Here is a 20,655-nt window from a genome sequence, read left to right as displayed (position 1 = left end):
GTCGTTTTTCTGCACTATGAGAACAATCTTTTTACTTCATTGGAGGAAATATGTTACATTATACAGTGGCCGAAATAAGACAGGTAACTTGTGTCCCAAGAAATCGACATATATGCAAACTTTGAAACCAGAGAACCCTTTACAAGGCATTTCACTATACCCCTTTACAGATTTTCAGAGCAAATGTGGAAAAAGAATGAATATAATTCTACAAACAAATGACGAAAAAGTTTAGATTCTACGAGTTCTTATTGGAGAAAATTCGTAAGAGAAGCTTGTATCTCTTCAAGTGTTCTTCCTTTTGTCTCCGGCACCAACATGTACACAAACGCAATAGCTGTGGCGCAGACGCTAGAGAAAATCAAGAACGTTCCTGCAAAATTTCACATCCATTTGAGAGTTTCAGACAAAATAACTTACTGGGTCCGCAGATATTATGTATTTGAGCATATATATATATATATATATATATATGTATATGTGTGTGTGTATCTATATATACCTGATTCGTTCCATTGCAGCAAGAAGTTGAAAGCGTATGTTGCGACCCAACCAACGGACCAGTTCGCTAAGGTCACTATGGTTCCGGCAGAAACTTTAACGTTCATCGGGAAAATCTGAGAGCGAAAAATGATTCAGTCACTCATTTTAGAACTGAAATTTGCCGGGTTTCAGAAGGCTCCGGATGTGAAAACCGATAGCTTCATTTACCTCAGACATTATGATCCATGGTAAGCCTCCCATCCCCATGGCGTATGTAGTTATAAAACCCTAATTTTGGAGGAAAATGTCAACTACAATGATTTATCTGAACGAGAGTAATCATCTTTTCTTGAAGGATGAGCAACTTACCAATACACCAATGCATGTAAATATCGGGGTGAGCTCATGAAGAATGCCAATTGACTGCCCATCATGAATATTACAAGAATGGAAATTTTTAGTATATAGAGGAAAAATCCATGATTCGGTACAACAATTCAAGCTTGAAGAATCATGTATGCGTATTTTTAAAGCAGTTTGACGTTTCATTACCTGGAACCAGAATGAAGCACCGAGAAGCAAGCTACAGAGACACATCCCTGCAGCAGAAGCCTGCAAAGATCTCCATTTGTTGTAAGGAATGCAACCATTTTTTGTCGGGTTTACGTACAAGATACGATAACTAGATGATATAACATTCAAATTTTACCATGAGAAGCGGTCTCCGGCCCATTTTTTCAACCAGGATCAGACCCGCCATGGATTTTGGTATCTGCAATCAGTGTATACCTATATAAGTTTGTCTCTTGGCAAGACATATTCATGGGCAGCTCTAAAGAAAACTTGTTTTTCTGTTAAATCATCAGCTAGTGAAAGTGACAAAAGATGTACCATAATGATGGCAAGAACGGTTGAGCCTATGCTGCTCGGAAACCCTGCCATGAGAACCATGGGGATCAATATTTGGTAATGTGTCAAGATTTATCATCATGCTAACACATAAACAAATACGTTGCTTGGTTTACCTCCTCTTTCAAATAAGCTACTAGCATAGTATGTAAAACCAGCACTTCCAGAGAGCTGTTGCAGAAACATAAGCCCCACACCGATCTGAAAAAACATATTACAAAATGTTCATAGGATCCGATGCGTTAAACACTAATCCTTTGTTGCAAATAAACCTTTCGGGAAGATAGTTTATTCTGCACACTTACAACAAGGGACGGAGCGTATCTTCTCTGGAACAAGTCCATAACCCGGGATTCTTGGCCTTGAACAAACATGTCCATATTGTCCTACAGGGAATTTGAGAAGAATTAATTCTTTTGTAGTTTTATGACTATTAAATCTCAAGAAATTTCTTAGGGTACTTTAATATGCCTCGGCTTTCACTCGGTCGACTTTGGTGTAACTCTTACTTTGATAGCGTTTGCTTCTCGAGATATATCAGCGTCATGTCCCCTGAGACGCTGCAATGCAGCTTTACATTCTTTGTCTCGTCCACTTTTCCCCTGCAGACCGTTTAAGTAAAAATCATTAACATCAAGTATATATTTCTCCCAGAAGATAACAACTTTCATGTTTAAAGCTTTAAATGGGTTCTTTATTTAGAAAACCGATAGAATTTTGATGATATTTAGACCATAGTACGAAACAATCAGTTCGACAAATTCGTAAAAAAGGTTACAACTTCAGGGTTAAAATGTCGAAAGGTCTCCTAAACTAGTTGAATCAAGCTGTCATCAGAAAATTTCATAACCTCATACTTAACATCAGATGGGCATCTTTAGTTACTTATAAAGACATTAGGATTGTAATATTCGGGCATACCAGCCATCTCGGAGACTCTGGGATGAAGAACAAACCAACAACTTGCAAAGCACATGGAAGGAATCCTGAGAAAGAGTCATGAATTAAGATACTTTAGCCAGTCAAGAATTAGATAAACCTGCAAAATATGCTGTCATATAAGGACAATAAGAAACTAAGCTTACCGATAAGCGCCAATGTCCGCCAGGGAATGACATTACCGATGATGAAGAAAAGTGAAATTCCGCAATTTTGCATCAGCTTCATTTAAAGAAAAGAACAAAAGAAGTGTAAGTGAATTGTAAAAGATTTCTTTACTAAATCATTAGCCTCTCTTAATCTTCCATACCTGATTCGCAAAAACGAATGCCCCTCGGACATGTTTCGGTGTTATTTCCGCAATATAGATAGGTATCTGCATGTTCAAGAATCTCTTAGTCAGTACCAGGTAAACTAAATATCTACATATAGAAAAAAAAACAGAGGAAACAAAGAGGAGGAACTTACCACATAAGTAAATAGACCAACTCCAATTCCTAGCAACAATCTTCCGGCATCTAACCACAGTGAATCCTATGCACGGTTAAAATTTGTTTTTACAAGCCTTAGAATCTCGGAGTTCGTTTAGAAAAATCATTTCCCGAGGAAATGAAATAGGAAATGAATGTTAAATGCAAACCTTGGCAAATGCTATTGCAAGCCAGCCCGGAAGGCAGAAAACTTGAGCAAACCACATTGTCTGTTTTTCAAGATACAACAGAGAAATCGGACGTTAATGAAACTTGAAACCGACAAAGTCTTTTTTTGTGTGCTTGTGTTATGTGAACATTTACAAACATGTTAGCATTATATAAGTTAAGAAAACTTACCCCTCTTCGACCAAGAACATCTGCAACCTTCCCACTGAATACAGCACCGATCATCCCTCCAAATGTCAAGATTGACCCAAACATTGAATACTGCGGCGTGAACGGATATATACAGACGAATCAGACAGATTAAATGCTAAAATGGGTGCCTCAAGTGATGCTTTACTGAGAAAGAAACAAAGATTCGAATGAAAGATGAACAAAGAACTGCGAGTAAGGGCTGTGATAGCATACTTCCGCAACAGAGAGCCCTAAATCTTTTGTCATCCCAGAATGAGCAGCCGATGAGTAAGCAGCCTGCAAAATCCAACCAAAAAAACTCTCAGTTGAATTCCTTTTCAACAAAAAAAGATCAGCTCGCATCCATTCATTACATGCATAGATGGATTTATGTACATATATAATATATACATCTGTCTGTATACACAATCAAAGATACATATCAATACACTTAGATAATCTGCAAATAAAAGAAAACAATACCAACCCACAATGGCAAATGCAGATTAACATTGAGCTACTTCAACGGAACACTAAACAAAAGCCAAGAACTCTTCATAGATGTACATGTGGGATACGTATCCACAAATGCAAACAGTTGGAGGAAAAAACGAAGCTTGCCATGTAATTTAGAACAATTTCCGACAAAATCATCTCAAAGGGGCATTTCATTGAACAGTTAATGGACATTACAGAACACTCACCGCACAACCAAAGCAGAACGCACCACCAACAGCAACAAACGTACTGAAGAGCGCAACAAGAGTGATACGACATTCTTCGTTGTCGTTTTGATCCTTCTCCAGCAACCCAGCTTCCAAGTTATTCCCTTTCTCCACCACCGCCATTTTTTCCGACGACCCAACACCAAGACCGGTGAGAAAATACCCGAGAAATGTTTTCCGGAAAATTTTCCAGCAAAAGATTGATAATTTCGAGATGGGTAGCTTGCATTTTGAAGATATAGTAGCAGCGTATTTATACCAAAAAAGGAATGGAACAGGAAGGTCACGAGGAGGGACTGTCGATTTTTGTCTGCATTTGGATAATGAATCTCTGATTCGGTCATCGACAATTTCTTGAGGATTTGATTTATTCAATTAATCGGAATTTTCTTTATTTAAGTTATTGGCGGGCGAATTTATTATATTTATATTATATTTTGTATTATCGTGTGCTATAATTACAAATTTTTATTTATTCAGATAACAGTGGACCATGCCAAGTTGTCAACTACGTTTTAAAAAAAAAATCCATCAAGGGACAAATACATTAACAAAGATTTATCATTCTCTTTTTAAAAAAAAAAATCATACTATTATATTTGTATTGCATTAAAATGTTATTATCATATTTCTTTGAAAAATCAAACTTCCTAAGTTCTAATGGGTATGTAATCTAATGAGTCCCCTTTCTATATATAGGAAGTGAATGTTGGAATATGAGATGATTAATCATTTTTCGTGAAGCGATTAAACCCTATTTAGTATTTATTGGTGATCTGATCAGTTTTTATGAAAAACAATAATATTAATAAAATATTTAAATATAATATAATCGATAAAATATTTTAAAACAAACCTTTCTCACTCTTTTTCCTTTTTCCCATTGAGAGAAAAATATCTTTTTCTCCAATAAGTTCATTGAAATGATCCATTGGAGAAAAGACAGCAACAAGTGGTTATTGAGATCCACCCCATCTTATCTTTGCCAGTTCCAAAATATACTAAGAATTACAAAAAAAATACGATATAAATATTTAAAAGATTATATAAAATATTTCAAGGTAATTTGCTTACATGCCACTATTGATTAGCGTGTTAAACTAAAGGAACACTTTGAATTTTTGTTGAATTATTACCAATATTAAAATTCATGAATTAACACGGTTCTTTCGAGTAAGTAAACAGCGTAATTAATATTCTTAATCTGTTAACACCAATTTCATTTTTTTTTTCAAAATTACAGAACCGTCGTTAATCGTTAATAATACTATTTTTTGAATACGACTAAATTGATCAAAAGCAGCATTTAAACAGTTGTATACACATACAATGCATTAATACAATACATCAATTCAAAGGCAATTTCGACTTAAAATAATAATAAATTCTGAAAATTTTTATTTAAAACTAGGGGTGAAATTGAGGCGTTTGAATTGGTAAGTATATGCAATTACCCCTTTTTTTAGTTCATTATTTTGAAAACGAGGCAACTAAAATTATATACACTCCAGGTAAACACCATTTACTTTTAAATAATTTATTTTAAATTTACAAGTAATATTGTATCTGACATTAAAATATAAATATTATAATATTCTGGATCATTTTATTTAAAAGCTACTATAAAAAGTATTTTTTTTTTCGACAATGTTTAAATGATCTTAATTAGAAAAAGAAAAGAAAATGAGATTGGCCCGTTTTAAATATGAAACGGATATATAATATTTTTATAGAAATGAACTGTGACGTAATAATTGAAAAATGCTCATTGTTTTGGACAGTTTGCCGAATTTTAGAGGCCAAGGAGAAGCAACGCAGAAATAGAGGAAGCCAACTTTTAAAAGCCAACCATCGTTGACCAAACGTAGAACGCAGATTCTATTTTTTCACAATCTTAACCTTAACATTAATCATTGATCTTGCGGCTGACGACTCAATTGTTGGAACGTTTATCCTGTAATGTCAGGAACAAAAAATAATATTCAGCCATTAGACCCATAGATTTATTTTTTCCCACCGAAAAGGTTAGTATGGTTTGTGAATAGACAAAGATCAAACTTTATTGATAATAGACTAAAAAAATTATATAAAAATACAAAATTTTAATGTGATTATTGAAAATCACGAATATCTATACAAGTTTGGATGATCTAGTACGAGTTCAAATCCAAACGTGGAGAAAGTTATTCACCTGAATTTTTCCGATTCTCTACAAGATGTATTTGGGTCAAAAATCGATTAAACTTCCGTATTATAAAAAAATCACGAATGTCGTCTAATTATATCTTGTTGCGAGAGTTCGAAAATATGACACTGGACATGCGTGTAAACTAGAATGCATATGAATCGCGTCGCATGTGTTTAGATTAAAAAAATACTATAAAATTACTAATATAGGTAAATATTTTTTAAAAAAGCTAAATAAATTCTCTATATATATATCTCAAAAGAAATGAATATAAAAAGTTTATTTATATAAATATATATGATGCAGTATATACTTAGAGAATAGTTTGTGTATATGGATGGATTCGTTCCAATTCCGATGCATTTATGTATAATTCGATATTTTTATATATTTCAAGCATTTTATAAAATGTTAAATTCACAGATTTTCACAATTGAATTTATTATTAAAACTCTAACGCCAACAATCAAGCAGAATGTATAATGGTATTAAAAATTTTGGTTCATTCATTTTTTTCGTATTCGTGAAACTAATAACGGATAGAGTAGAAATGGAGTTGCAATAAATATTTTGGTCTTTTAACAAAAATAAATAAATAAATAAATATTTCGGTCCCATATATAGGCGATACGTTAGAGTGATACGTGTAATACGAAACGTCGTGCTGTTCTTTTAACTTCTTTCGTTCTCCTCCTTGAGCCCTTTTCTATTTATTGAGTGAGGAAAAAAAAACAAAAAATAATAATAATGGCCACGTATATTAGACAACTATTAATTGAGAGTTATGGCAACAAAAAAAAAAGTTGTTGTATCAGTAATGAGAGTCGATTCTGAAATTCAAATTATCTTATACTATTTTTTTTGGTAATGTACTATATTTATTTTTATTATTCGACTATGATTCAAATTATCTTATACTAACAATTTTGGTTCAAATAACTCAAATTATCTTATAAAAATTACGTTTCTCATCACTTTAAACAATAATTCCAATTTTTCTTCAAATAAAAACTAAGCTAATGACTTTTTTTGCGTTGCGAAAAAAAAAATAACGATTCTTTGAATTGCCAAAAAAAAACAAAAAAGAAACATGGAACCCTCCCGACGGTGGAGAGGGTTAGAAGCAAAGGCCAAAACACAAGGCGGGCTTCGGTTGACTCGTAAGGGTGGGAACGTCTTTTAACGTGCGGGGTTCGTTAAAAAGCCGTTACTGCTTTGGTTTAGTATTTTTTTTTTTTTTTGAAAAATCTCTAAATTTCCCTGAACTTGCAAATTGCGAAAAAAAAATTTCTAAATTTGCGAATATGCCAAATAATTCCTAAATTTGTAAAAAGTGTCTCAATAAATCTTAATCTTATTAAAAAATGTCAAATAATTTTCGCAATTGCAAGTTTATGAATTTTTAGGGGTTTTTTTCTTAAAATTTTCAATAACTTCATCTTTTTTTCCCTTATTTTAAAAATCTTTTTCTCATCAATATAATCTAGAATCTATCATATAAATTAGTTGTGAAAAAAATGGTTCGAGCATGTAAAATTGTTGGAATAAGAGAAGTTTCTTTTGGGTATGTATAATTTACTTTTAAAAAAACAAATAAAATGTGAGGAACGTAAAAAAAACAGTTTTGAGTCATTTTTCACGTTCATGTAATTAATAATTGGACAGAGAAATGGATATGCAATAAATAGATTGGGGCTCTATAGCGTAAGTGTCACGTTAGATAGTGATGTATATCATAACGCCTTCTACCGTACATATAAATCGTCGCGTTGTTCTTCTCTCCTTCTTTCATTCTTCTCGTGCCCTTTTTCTATTTATTGTCATATACGTAATTTCTGGTTCATATATATATTTGTATATTGGTTTGGTTTTATCGGCTCACACATTAAATTAACATTAATTTTCATAAAATTATTGTTTTGGTCTAAATTGGTTTAAATAGTCAAAACTAATCTTAATAATCACCACCCTATCCGTCCATGAACATAAACGCCTTGTAGTCGCCCATCGTAATATACGTTGTCTTTTTCTTGTCCACGTACGTAGTTTATGGTCCATACGATACATACGATGTCTTTTTCCTGCTCACGTATGTATACACGCACTTTCTATTTATGATGCTTATCCTTTTAAGTCGCCATGCATGGCTAATCAATTGGAAGTTGTTATCAATGTTAAATGCAATGAAGGTGGAGTGATTGAATGTTTAACCGTACGGATAGAGCCTTAAATTTAAATTTCAAACATTTTGTATCACATATATATGATCATTTCGGATATTCCCTCAATATGAAATAATATTCATCAAATATATTCATAATATTATATTATTATGGTGTAGTGGTTGATGATATTAATTCATACAAACTGTAAGATGTAGGACATAGGATGTAGATTTTAGATATATCTTTTACATTTATTTTAAGATATAGCTTTCGACTGAAGGTTATATCTGTTTTATGTAATAAAATATCAAATTATAAAAATAAATATTCATTTTAATTTTTTAAACCTATATTAAAAAATTATTATCCCATATTCCAAATTATAAATTTAAACGATAGAAAATAGAAATATATATTAAAAATTGCAGATTTACACGATAATTCAAGTTTTAATTTTGATATCTTTTGCGCATAGTACACTTCTTATACATATACATATATAGTGCTAAGTGTACACAAGAAGTGTACACAAAGGACTTGCAAAGATGCAGCTTTAAACTTGCCAATGCATTGTGAACCATTTTTGTAAACCCGAAACCGAAAAACTAATTTCGGGTTAACGGAGAATCTTACAGCAGAAAATCTGCAAGAGAGGCTTGAATTTCTTCGAGCGATCTTCCTTTTGTTTCAGGTACCAACACATACACAAATGCAACAGTCGCAGCGCAGAAGCTAGAGAAGATCAAGAACGTTCCTGCAAAATTTTCTTGCGGTTTGAGTTCATTGAGAAAATCGAAAAATCGGGACTAAAGATTACGGACATGTGTTTGTATATCATATGCATACACAGATACATCCATGCGCTCATGTATGTATGCTTACCAGATTCGCTCCATTGAAGCAAGAAATTGAATGCGTATGCTATGATCCAACCGAAGGACCAGTTAGCTAAGGTAACTAAGGTTCCCGCAGAAACTTTGACGTTCATCGGGAAAATCTGCGGCGGAAAATGATTCCGTCACAATTTTTAGAACAGAAACTTATCTGTCTGAGAAGTTACTGAGTGGCAAGTGAAGATAGTTATGTTCTTGTGTTTTACCTCGGACATTATGATCCATGGTAAGCCTCCCATCCCAATGGCATAAACGGTGACAGAACCCTAATCATGAGAGAGAATACGTAAATTGAGATGATGATTTATACCCTAGATTTAGCGGTTTATACTGAAATACAGACACACGGGAATCGTGTTTCTTGAAGATTGATCAGACTTACCAACACGCCGATGCATGTTAACATGGGAGTTAACTCGTTCAGAAGGCCAAGTGACTGTTCATCAAGGAACAAGGATCATGTAACTATTTCACATATAACAGTAAAAGTCTGGGAAATCTTGAGAAGAATTTATACATAGTTTGATAATATATAAGTGTTTTCAGGTCGTCACCCGCAAGGAGAAGGAAATGCTAAGGAGCAAGCCGAAGAGGCACGTCCCAACCGCAGAAGTCTGAAAAAAATTCACCTGTTCGTTAGAAATGATGCAACCTTTCTAAGCTTTATGTTACAAATGACGATATTATTCCAAATTTTACCATAAGAAGTGGTCGCCTCCCCATTTTCTCAACCAAGATCAGACCCATAAAGGATTTGGGTACCTGCAAACAGGGACATGTACCAAAATTACCGAAATCATGCTTGAATGATTTCTTGGATAAATGTATGGAGAGTTTTCCATAAATTCAAAGCATGCTTGAATGAAACAGTGCAAAGTATGTACCAAAATCATGGCAAGAACAGTTGAGCCAATGCTGCTCGGAAATCCTATCACGAGAAACAAAGGTAAGCATAGATTCACTACTCATTAGTTCTCTTTAGAAGGAAAAGAAGAATCATTTGTGAAGAAGAAGAATTGTCAATATACTTAATTTAGAAAAGAAGACTAAATCGGTTCATTATTTACCTCCTCTTTCAAATAAGCTGCTGGCATAGTAAGTAATGCCAGTGCAGCCAGATAGCTGTTGCAGAAGCATTAGTCCCACACCGATCTGTAAACATTAAAAAGAGATAGATCCAAGTACTCAGTATATTTCCAAAACATAGAGTTCTAAATCAGCTCTTTTAGGAAGCAAATTCCCCTCTCTGAAGACTTACAATGAGCGACGTAGCATATCTTCTCTGAAACAAGTCCACAATCCGGGGTTTTGGGCCTTGTTCAAACATTTCCACGGTTTCCTACAGGCAAATTGGAAAAGAATTCGGTTGTCAATCCAAAGAATCGCCATCTCAGCATACTTTTTTTTACCAACAGAACAATCGAAAACAAAGATTTTAAATGTTTATGTACTTTGATAGCACTGGCTTCTTGAGAAACGTCAGCATCTTTCCCCCGGAGACGCTGCAATGCAGCATTGCATTCTTTTTCTTGTCCACATTTCCCCTGCAGTTCGTGTCAAACAAAGATGATGCATCAATTAACCGATTTTCCCGAAAGTTAAAAAAAACATCCTTTGAACTTTTTAAGGGTAACTATGGAAAAAAGATTAGTTTCTATAATCTGGACGCACCAGCCATCTCGGAGACTCTGGGATGAAGAACAAACCAATGACTTGCAAAGAACAGGGGATGAGACCTGAGATGAGATTTTATCAGAATCAGTTATTTTATCCCAAAATCGAGCTGCTAGAGAAGAGCATGTAGAAGATATTCTTACTGATCAATGCCAATCTACGCCAAGGAATGAAATTTCCGATTATGAAGAAAAGTGATACCCCACAATTCAGTGTCAGCTGATATGTCCAAAGGAAAAAAAATTGAGTTAATACCGTTATTACTACCACAAGCATATTATTGTAGTAATTGATTAGTCATCATTCTATACCTGACTAGCAAATACAAATGCCCCTCGGACATGCTTTGGGGCTATTTCCGCGATATATACAGGTATCTGCTCGTACAAGAACCTCTTAGTCAGCAAGATTTACACGTATGAATGAATATGAAGCAATAAGAGATAACAAAATTACCACGTAGCTAAATAGACCGACTCCAACTCCTATTGACAATCTTCCAGCGTCTAGCCACAGTGAATCCTTTACATTTCAAGATTGGTTTTCCAAAACGTTACAATCTAGAAATAAAATACTAAACATTGATTCAAAAATAGTGGAGAAATTCATGAAAAGGAGAAAGGCAAAAGCAAACCCGGGCGAACGCTATTGCAAGCCATCCAGAAATGCAGAAAATTTGAGCAAACCACATTGTCTGTTATATAGAGGGATCAGAAAATCAACGCACTAGAGCTTGAGAATCATACGTGTAAGATCAATAAATGTAAGAGTGATAAACTACCCCTCTTTGACCAAGAACATCTGCGACTTTCCCACAAAATATAGCACCGAGCATCCCTCCAAATGTCATGATTGAGCCAAACATCGAGTACTGAAGCACAAACAGAAGATTAGAACGTAGTGGTAAGTTTATTACTTGAGTGACTTTTTGCCAATAAACAACTCCTGGAATAAAAGATAAACGACAAGGTATGATTGCTTACTTCTGCCACAGAGATGCCTAAGTCCTCGATGATCCCAGATTGAGCAACCGATGAATATCCCATCTGAAGAGGCCAAATTCAGATTTCATTTCAGGAACTATTTACCAAAAACCAACTCATTTGATCAATCATCCCACAAGGTTTACCGCTAAAGTACACATATAGCTTGTACTTTCAACTAGATGTGTAGAACGACAGAGATACCCTCGTGGTCACATTAAAAGAATCCAAGGAATTTACGCAAATATCTATGTAATCTATTGGTTTACCAGGAAAGAAAAAAACAAGATCCAGATTGGGGAATTTCGTCAAACAGTTGAAGAACACTCACGGCACAGCCAAAGCAGAACGAACCACAAACAGCAACGAGCGTACTAAGGAGCACGACAGAGGTGATACGACACCCTCCGTTGTCGTTCTGATCCTTCTTCAGCAGCCCAGCTTCCAAGTCGCTCTTTTTCTCCACCACTGCCATTTTTTCCGGCGACCCAACACAAATACCACGGGAAAATATCAGAGGCAGCTTTTCCGGGATGATTATCGGAGAAAGTTTTCGAATTTGTTGATGGGTTTGCTTCCATCTTGAAGAGTGTTGCAGAATATATATTCTTTTGAGTAACGGGAGGAGGAAACTAACGCGCCACTTCGGAGCGTCACTAAACCATTAGAGTTTCGCGCATGATTTTTGTGCCCTTAATAAATTAATCAGAAACTCTCTTTTTAGAAGAAAAAAAAATCGGTATTTTGTAATCACAACTTTTAAACATTTTATTTAAATACTAGGCCAGTCTATACTAAAACAGTGAGTATTTTTTATTATTTAAAATATTAAGAATTTATTTGAATAATCATTTGTAGCGTTAATGATTTTATATAGAAAATATAAATGAATCAACCGAGTCATTAGCTGATAGAAATTCTCGAAATCGAATATCTCTACTCAGTTCATGTTTACCACAATGTTTTAGAGTATTAACTTTTTGTTTGATAAATAGAGTATTAACTTTAAAAAAATCATTTTCAAATGTTATAAAACTCGTATAATATAAAATGCTGTATAATATCGTGATATTTTTTCTTCCGTCCACTAACATGCAAGACACGTGTATTGGACACTAGATATTTGTTTCTTTCCGTAATTCGAACGTAAAGGACACTTTTTGAGATTACGGGCGATCGATATCGGAATAAATTAGTTAGGCAATTTTAACTATGTAAATTTATGGATTATTAGTGTGTCAAATCTTCTAAATCTCAATACCAAATATTATATTCGAATTTGGGACGTCGAAGGAAATAACCTTCTCTATTAAAAATAATTTAACTATATTGGTGTTGTATAAAAAATATGTTCACAAATAAATGTTTCTATGATAAACAATTACTGACAAAATTGAAATATATTACACTTGTTTACAAAAAAAAAGAAAGAAATATATTACACTTAATCTTTTTTTTATGAAATTTCGTAATTAAAGATATGATTTTACATCATACATAATTGCACGTTATTTTTATGTAGGGGTGGGCGTTTCAGAAAACGGTTCGGGTTCGGGACGGGAATTGATCGGTTCGGTTTTTTCGGTTTTATAAAAATAGATACCAATCGGTTTTTATATTGTATTCGGTTCGGTTTGGTTTCGGTATCGGTTCGGTTCGGTTCCGGGTTTTATTAAAAAAGGATAGATTTTCTTTAAAAATATTCGGTTTTTCGGGATTTTTAAAGTTCGGTTCGGTTCGGTTCGGTTTCGGAAAAATTCGGTTCTCTAAAAATGGTACCGTTCGAGAATTAAGAACGGTTTCGGATCGAAAAAAATACCGTTTTTTCGGTTCGATTCGCTCTGGTTCCAAAGAACCGAACCGAAATGCCCAGCACTATTTTTATATATTATATATTCGTATTATCATTGGAAATTGACAGTCCCGATGTGCGAACAACTAATTTTTTTATATTACCTTATTATATTATTATACTTTTGTCGTGGGAATCTTTAACAATCATTGTATAAATTATGCATATGTACGCAGCATTACATTGAGTGAACTATTCACATTAAAATATAGTGTCACTACCTAACAATCTACTTTTCTATGAGAGAGATCATATTTAATTTTGTCCGTACACGAAATGGACGGTTCATGTGGGCCTAACGCAGGCCTATTAACATATAGGCCCAGTTAGATCATGGGCTCGATTCTTTTTAAGAGAGAGGTCACAAAAATAAAATAAACCGAACAAAACGGACCATGGTGTAAAACGGGCTGGTCCGGCCAAGCCCAGCCCGGATCGTCCTGATCTGGTAAAATTTTAATCCAACCCAATCCAATCCGTTTTTTAGTGAGCCAAAAATAGATCAGCCAAACCAAGATCGTCTTAACTCGCGAGCCAAACGAGCCGGCCAGCGAACCAAATATATAAAATTTTAAAATAAAATTTTAATACTAAAAAATATTTAAAAATAATTTTAATATATAAAATATTTTTAAAATATCTAAAATATAATAAAAAAAATTAAAATTTTAAACAAAATAAACTAAATATGTAATAAAAATAAAATTTGTATATATATAAATATTAAAACTTTAAAAAAAAAAATATTTGTTCTGGTCCGCGAGCCAGCCCAGATCGTGACGGGCTAGCTCGCCATGAGCCCGGCTCGTGTGGCCCGTTTTTTTATGGACTCAAAATACTTGAACCCGACTCGGAAAAATATGGGTTGGCACACGAGTCAGCCCGCGAGCCGGGCTCATTTTACATCCCTATATGGCACCACACTCAAAATTCTTCTAATATAAATCATGCTTGCATTTTTTGGGAACCTATATTCCAACCATATAGATACATTTTTTTTAGTTCAATGGAATATACATAACAAGCTCTACAGACTTACACAAAATCGAAACTCATGCATATATATATATATATGAGCGTATATATGCATATATATGAAATAAAGACAAGCAAAATGTACAGTTAAATTTAGGCTTCATCCCTATCGTACCAACGACGCCTGAATCTCTTCGAGTGTTCGACATTTGGTCTCGGGCACCAATGTCCACACGAATACTATCGTCGCAAACGAAACTCCGGAGAATATAAAATAAGTTCCTGAAATTAATATATATATATGGAATCAATATTAGTTAAAATTCTCTTAAAAATATCACTTCTTTTAATTTTACATTTGAAAACTAACCTTTTTTTAGACATCAATGCACAAAAATACTCTTAATACATTTATACCATAGGTCGATAAATAATTTCGATTTTTAATGCAAGTAATTAATTACCTGAACCACTCCATTGCATCATGAAATTGAACGTATAAATGATGATCCAACTGAAGAACCAATTCGCCACAGTGACTAAGCTCCCGGCGGTGACTTTCACGTTCGCCGGAAATATCTACAAATTTTTACATGACATATTTCAATTTTATTTAGACAGACCAAAGATGTAGTTAAAAATATATTTTTACGAAAAACAAAATGTTATAAAAAAAATGAAATAAAAAAGTTACCTCGGACATTATGACCCACGGTAAACCTCCTAGACCAATTGCAAACGCCGCGACGTAACCCTGGTACACGTCCGGTTTAATTCCGGTTAATGTAAATCACAAATGTTTAAACTAAACCGAAGCAGTCAAAACTATTGAATCAAAATCAATCGTATCACATTGAAACTAACAAAACCGGTTAACCGGAAAGGCTATACCCGAACGTACCATTATACCGACGATTAACACAACCGAGCAAAGCTTCTCAAATTCACCGTATCTCTGTTCATGGAGACAAAATTTTAATTTTCATGAGACTTTATTGAGACGGAAAATATGCAAAATAAAATATTGGTTAATAGAAAATTAGAAACAAACCTGGAGATGGATGGATAAGCCGATTAAGAACGAGCATATGCATAAACCTATGGAAGACGCCTGCAATTTTCCATTCAATCAGAAAGATTTGTCATATTTTTATGAATATTTTGATAACCGGATTCGGAAATCTCTAAACCGAAGATGATGAAATTCTGACCAGAAGAAGCGGCCGACGTCCCCACCGGTCCACGGTGAGGAGAACTACTAAAGATTTGGGTACCTGAAAAAACAATCAAATTGATAATTAGATGTAAAAAAGGTCTAAAAATGTACTTGATCTGGTTAGAGTACTTACCATTATAGCAGCAATGATCGTGGTCCCGACATCGCTTGGAAAACCTAACGAAAACCGATCACGTTTCAGAATGGTGAAATCTTCTTTAACCGAACGGTAGATTTAAGATTTCGATTTTACCTGCTTTGTCGAAAATATGGGCAGCATAAGAACTTATAGCCGAACTCCCACACAATTGTTGCAAAAGCATTAGCCCCAGTCCAATCTAACCAAATTCCAATTGTATTAGTGTGTTTATACGGATACATGAAAACGTATAAATACACGTATTCAGACAAGATCTCGAGTTAAATTAACAATGTGAACTGAACCATGATTCCGTTTGTTTATATTTGTCAAGAAGGTATTTTACGTAAATCCTCTCGGTCTAAACGTGCAATTTGCTTGTGACAATTTAGATTCCGGTCCAATCACGTAACCAATTTTAAACTCAATAATTCTTAACCAAGACCATGACATTACCAACTAGTTTGGAACCCGGTTTAGTCGAAACGAGCAATGTAATTGAAAGAAATGTCATCGGTTCGGTATGACTTACGGTTAACGAATAGGCGTATTTCATCTGGAATAAGTCTCTGATTCCGGCTCGGGACTCTCTCTTGGAGATCTCCACAGCTTCCTGATTTCATAGAGAATACGGATTTTATTGTACTAATGATGGAATTATGAAGCATTGGCATATAAAAACCGAGACGAAGCGATAAAACTGCTGAGAAAATTTAGTTACTCTGATATCAGCGGCCTCTTCAAGAACATCGGCGTTCTTTCCTCGGAGTCTTTGAAGAGTAGATTCCAGCTCTCGATCTCGACCGTACATTGCCTGCAAAATACAAATACGAACAGAACATAGGTTAACAAGGAACTCATATGATCAATCCGTTTAATCTATCGACTAATGAACGAACGGTACATATTTGTTAACGACATTGAAAGAAACCCGATAAGAAATTTGGAGTGGGATATACCAGCCATCTCGGAGACTCGGGAATAAAGAATAAACCGATCGCTTGGACAGCACACGGGATTGCACCTAACCGGAAAACAAAATTTCAAGAATAAATAGCATAAGGATACGATTCGTAGAAACTTATAAGATAAATTATGATATATATGTGTATATATATATATATAAGTGTGTGTGTGTGTGTGTGTGTGTGGAGGGAACTTGTACTTAGAATAGCCAAAGTTCTCCAGTGAATGAAGTTTCCGACGAAGAACATGATTGAAATTCCAAAACTTTGTAGAAGCTGCAAAAGGCCAAACACAAATTAGAAGAAATAAAACGATACAAACAAAATCACATGAGTAACATTGGTTTGGTTTTTCGGTTTCTGGCTTCGATAGGTCATATATGGTTCAAGAACATAATACAGATCGGTTCGATATATTGCCGGCCCGTTTAATCGAAACATTCAACGTAAAATCAGCTGAACTTACCTGATTTGAAAACGTGAACCCTCCTCGGATGTTTTTGGGCGTTATTTCAGCGATGTATACAGGAACCTGTTTTTTGGACCGACGAATAGAGTGAATGTCAATGTGTAAACCTTATGCTAAACAAAATATCATTTTAACGGAAGCTTGAAAACGAGTGAAATTTCATTTACCACATAACTAACGAGACCGACCCCGAGGCCAAGGAAGAGTCGCCCCATATACAGCAACAGAGCACACTTCATATAACAAATGGTGCAAAATGTTAAACTTTCGAATTTAAATTTATAAAAAAATGTGTTTCCATTTTCTTCATGTTTATCGATTGAATAAAAAAAAAAAATTAAAATACCTCTGCGAAAGCCACGCCAAGCCAACCGGTTGTGCACAGAATGTTGGAGAGCCACATTGTCTGCAAACAAATCAGATGGAAAATGAGTGTATATATATATATGTGTGTTCTTGAAGAATCTTGAGAATCAAGATTTCTGGTCTCCTTGGAGAAAACCAAACTAAACCGGTAGATAAATAAAGCTAAACCGAAAATTTGATGGAGTAAATTACATGTCTTCGACCAATGAGAGCTGCAATTTTGCCGCTCAGTGCGGCGGTTATCATCCCTCCGAACGTCATTATGGAAGCGAAAACCGAATACTGCACAAACATTAATATCGAATCATACCGGGGAACCAGTAAAGAAAACCAGATATTTCGGGTTGCTTCTACTACCCAAGCAAATAGGTTAACTAATTTATATGCAATTTATGCATATATATATATATATATATATATATATACATCAAAGAATAAAACATGCGTATATATCATATACAGTAGAGTATGTGTATGTATATGTGAATGTATCGCCACTTACGTCTGCGACGGAGAGTCCCAATTCTTCCATGATTTTGGACTGAGCAGGCGACGAATATGACATCTGCCATTTTTATTTTAGCCAGAAGAAGCAAAATTCATAAAATAATTTAACGAAAAGATGAATATGACATCTGCCATTTTACAAACAAAGAAAAAGTTTCATTTGCAGAGAAATAAACATCGTTTTCGGATTTTTTTTTTTCTCTCCCAACAATTATAGAAATACATTTTTATAGGGATATACAGTGCTTCTAAGTGCACTTAAGAATTTATTCCCAAAATAAAAGATAAAACTTTAACCATACAACCGACAAAAGGAGTTGCTTTTGTGATGGGGATTTCCCAAATTTTATAAAATTGTTTGATATTCTTCAGAAATGCGTAAATTTGTTTTTGATAAAATAAATGCGTAAAATTAGGTTCGCAAAACCGACAAAAAGGATCACAACCCAGATGAAGTTAATCAAAAACTGAATTCAAATCTTTGAAGAACCCACGGAAAATTCAGAACGAAAACTCAAAATTTCCCAGCTGCATCTCGAGAAAAACAATTTTTTTCAAGAAACTCAAGAACTCAGAGAGAGAGAGAGAGAGAGAGAGACTAACGGCGCAGCCGTAGCAGAGGGATCCACAAACAGCGACGGAAGTGCTGAGAAGGACACCGGAACTGAAGGAAGAAGAAAGATAATCTTTATCTGCTGTCTGATTCTTGGTAATCTTATCCTGCCGTTCTTCGTCTTGGTCGTACGATGATGTCCTTGCATGTTGCTTGGAGATCAAAGGATCTTTCAGAAACCCAGATCCCATTTCCTCTCGCCCTATCATTCTCTGTTCTTCGGAAAGATCAAGAAACGCTTTTTGTTTGTGTGAAAATTCAAAAAATTGTTCTTCCTTTCCACAGAGACTCGCTTTTTTGTTCTGTGGTTTGGAATACTTTGAAGCGATAATAAAACATGAACACGTATATAAATACATTGCAAAAACAAAAAAAAAAGGTTAGCCATTTGATATCAGGAGCGTGCCTCGTGCTATTTTTATTTTATTTTATTTTCTTGGCATTCAAAAAGTGCGATATCATTATCATATTAGATAACATCGTTCTGGAAATTCATACCCAAAAAAAAACATTCGTTCTGGAAATCTAATAAAATTTTTAATTATTCTTGTAATTTTGTTTTTGTTGGTACAATAATTTATGTCTCGACACGACAACTGAGTCAAGCTTGACATACTACACTTAAGTGGGGACACGTTGAACTTGGTTTGAAAATTCCAGATCGATATCATTATTCAAATACAGAGGAGAAAGATAAAAGACAACAAATACATTAGGATAATTTTTTAAAAATTTTATATTTAAAATGAAATATTTTGGTTATTGATTTAGGTTTATTTGGTTATTTTTTTTAGATGAGGACGAATATATATATAAACATTCAATTTTTAGATATCTATAGATTCTGATCATGGAAATTTTATACATTTAAATTGAATAAATAATCGTTTTCAAAAAAGGAATATAACTTTATATATTAACTCGGTACCTACCCTCCTTACACATCAAACCAAACAAGTGCCTTTTTTACCATAAAAAAATCATTTAAAATGAAAAAAAAAAAGGTGAAAAACATTCGTCGGTCCTAACAACTGACTATGGATAAAAAATATCCATTAAAAATCGAATAATTAAAAATAAAATTGATAAAATATGCCTTAAAGAAAATATTCATATTCCTCGAGCTAGAAAAATTCTTAGACGTCACCATTTTTTATATAACTCTTGGAATCTTGGGAGTTGTTGCAAACGTAATGTTCAATTTTGACGGCGAAATACACATGTTCTTCGTAAATCCGGTTCATGAATCGGCATTATATTACATTCGCTGTTCGATTCGCCAGTAATAATATTTTCCGCTAATCAAAATATACAATTAAAAATAAAAAAGAAAAGGTGGAACGTCCTTATCAACAGATGTTTGCTATACTATATAAAATAATACTATAGTTTTTGCAAAGTATATTATCAAAAAAATTTGAAATCTATATTTTTTTACGGCGACCTGTAAAAATATTTGAAATCTATATTTTTTTTACGGCGACCTGTACATTTTTCATTTGTCTTCAAATTATTTGGTTATAACATAATCAATATATGTAGAACTTTTATATATATATGTATATATAATGTTGATCTGGATTGGTTTCTTGAGCCTTTATTCAATAACGGAGGCTTGGCTCTACTTTGTTTTCCAAATAGAAAAAAACAATCATGAAACTTTTTGTCCAATAAATATTAAAGTTGGGAAATGGACCAAAGATATTTTATATTTTCATTATAAAAATATAAAATGTGTATATTCCAAACTATATACAAACAAGT

General features: G+C 34.0%; 3 protein-coding genes across 5 annotated transcripts; all 3 read right to left on the bottom strand.

Annotated features, from left to right (window-relative positions):
- Nucleotides 1-82: 82 nt before the first annotated feature.
- LOC104805853 (sugar transporter ERD6-like 3) lies at nt 83-4,174 on the bottom strand. 2 transcript variants are annotated; one of them, XM_010530548.1, is made up of 18 exons: nt 3,866-4,174; nt 3,396-3,458; nt 3,162-3,251; nt 2,972-3,031; nt 2,800-2,849; nt 2,642-2,707; nt 2,478-2,553; nt 2,314-2,378; nt 1,902-1,994; nt 1,698-1,778; nt 1,509-1,593; nt 1,375-1,418; nt 1,193-1,255; nt 1,036-1,095; nt 853-906; nt 712-771; nt 503-617; nt 83-373 (listed from the first exon to the last, which is right to left on the bottom strand). In XM_010530548.1, the coding sequence occupies exons 1-18, from the start codon at nt 3,936-3,938 to the stop codon at nt 249-251; spliced, it is 1,323 nt and encodes a 440-aa protein (XP_010528850.1). In that variant the 5' UTR covers nt 3,939-4,174; the 3' UTR covers nt 83-248. The 2 variants fall into 2 exon arrangements, with proteins under 2 accessions (XP_010528850.1, XP_010528849.1); XM_010530547.2 differs by having other exon boundaries at nt 2,800-2,865; nt 3,866-4,173.
- Nucleotides 4,175-8,652: 4,478 nt separating this feature from the next.
- On the bottom strand, nt 8,653-12,412 carry LOC104805852 (sugar transporter ERD6-like 3). Of its 2 annotated transcripts, none has more exons than XM_010530545.2 (18): nt 12,121-12,412; nt 11,790-11,852; nt 11,588-11,677; nt 11,441-11,500; nt 11,263-11,328; nt 11,118-11,183; nt 10,950-11,025; nt 10,804-10,868; nt 10,584-10,676; nt 10,391-10,471; nt 10,200-10,284; nt 10,017-10,060; nt 9,832-9,894; nt 9,687-9,746; nt 9,515-9,568; nt 9,339-9,398; nt 9,122-9,236; nt 8,653-8,993 (listed from the first exon to the last, which is right to left on the bottom strand). In XM_010530545.2, the coding sequence occupies exons 1-18, from the start codon at nt 12,262-12,264 to the stop codon at nt 8,869-8,871; spliced, it is 1,410 nt and encodes a 469-aa protein (XP_010528847.1). In that variant the 5' UTR covers nt 12,265-12,412; the 3' UTR covers nt 8,653-8,868. The 2 variants fall into 2 exon arrangements, with proteins under 2 accessions (XP_010528847.1, XP_010528848.1); XM_010530546.1 differs by having other exon boundaries at nt 12,059-12,139.
- A 2,159-nt stretch (nt 12,413-14,571) lies between these two features.
- Nucleotides 14,572-19,273, bottom strand: LOC104805850 (sugar transporter ERD6-like 2). The gene is made up of 18 exons (XM_010530544.2): nt 18,882-19,273; nt 18,274-18,336; nt 17,964-18,053; nt 17,752-17,811; nt 17,573-17,638; nt 17,403-17,468; nt 17,137-17,212; nt 16,931-16,995; nt 16,693-16,785; nt 16,504-16,584; nt 16,086-16,170; nt 15,966-16,009; nt 15,828-15,890; nt 15,668-15,727; nt 15,518-15,571; nt 15,311-15,370; nt 15,081-15,195; nt 14,572-14,898 (listed from the first exon to the last, which is right to left on the bottom strand). The coding sequence occupies exons 1-18, from the start codon at nt 19,248-19,250 to the stop codon at nt 14,783-14,785; spliced, it is 1,626 nt and encodes a 541-aa protein (XP_010528846.1). The 5' UTR covers nt 19,251-19,273; the 3' UTR covers nt 14,572-14,782.
- Between the last annotated feature and the right edge of the window lie 1,382 nt (nt 19,274-20,655).

Source organism: Tarenaya hassleriana, unplaced genomic scaffold (genome assembly GCF_000463585.1).
Source record: "Tarenaya hassleriana unplaced genomic scaffold, ASM46358v1 Cleome11, whole genome shotgun sequence".
NCBI classification, from domain to species: Eukaryota; Viridiplantae; Streptophyta; class Magnoliopsida; order Brassicales; family Cleomaceae; genus Tarenaya; species Tarenaya hassleriana.
The sequence above is the reverse complement of the archived record's forward strand: the minus strand, read 5'-3'. Positions and strand labels throughout refer to the sequence as shown.

Excerpts from the sequence above, each read along its gene's own strand:
- LOC104805853 (XM_010530547.2), bottom strand. The coding sequence starts at position 4,009 with ATGGCGGTGGTGGAGAAAGGGAATAACTTGGAAGCTGGGTTGCTGGAG. Across the intron at positions 1,594-1,697 it reads GATACGCTCCGTCCCTTGTT|ATCGGTGTGGGGCTTATGTT; the intron begins GTAAGTGTGCAG and ends ATGTTTTTTCAG. Across the intron at positions 374-502 it reads GCTGCAATGGAACGAATCAG|GAACGTTCTTGATTTTCTCT; the intron begins GTATATATAGAT and ends GAAATTTTGCAG.
- LOC104805850 (XM_010530544.2), bottom strand. The coding sequence starts at position 19,250 with ATGTATTTATATACGTGTTCATGTTTTATTATCGCTTCAAAGTATTCC. Across the intron at positions 17,639-17,751 it reads TTGGCGTGGCTTTCGCAGAG|TGTGCTCTGTTGCTGTATAT; the intron begins GTATTTTAATTT and ends TGTTATATGAAG. Across the intron at positions 15,728-15,827 it reads GACGTCGGCCGCTTCTTCTG|GCGTCTTCCATAGGTTTATG; the intron begins GTCAGAATTTCA and ends GGAAAATTGCAG.
- LOC104805852 (XM_010530545.2), bottom strand. The coding sequence starts at position 12,264 with ATGGCAGTGGTGGAGAAAAAGAGCGACTTGGAAGCTGGGCTGCTGAAG. Across the intron at positions 11,184-11,262 it reads TCGGTCTATTTAGCTACGTG|ATACCTGTATATATCGCGGA; the intron begins GTAATTTTGTTA and ends TTGTACGAGCAG. Across the intron at positions 11,026-11,117 it reads CATTTGTATTTGCTAGTCAG|CTGACACTGAATTGTGGGGT; the intron begins GTATAGAATGAT and ends TGGACATATCAG.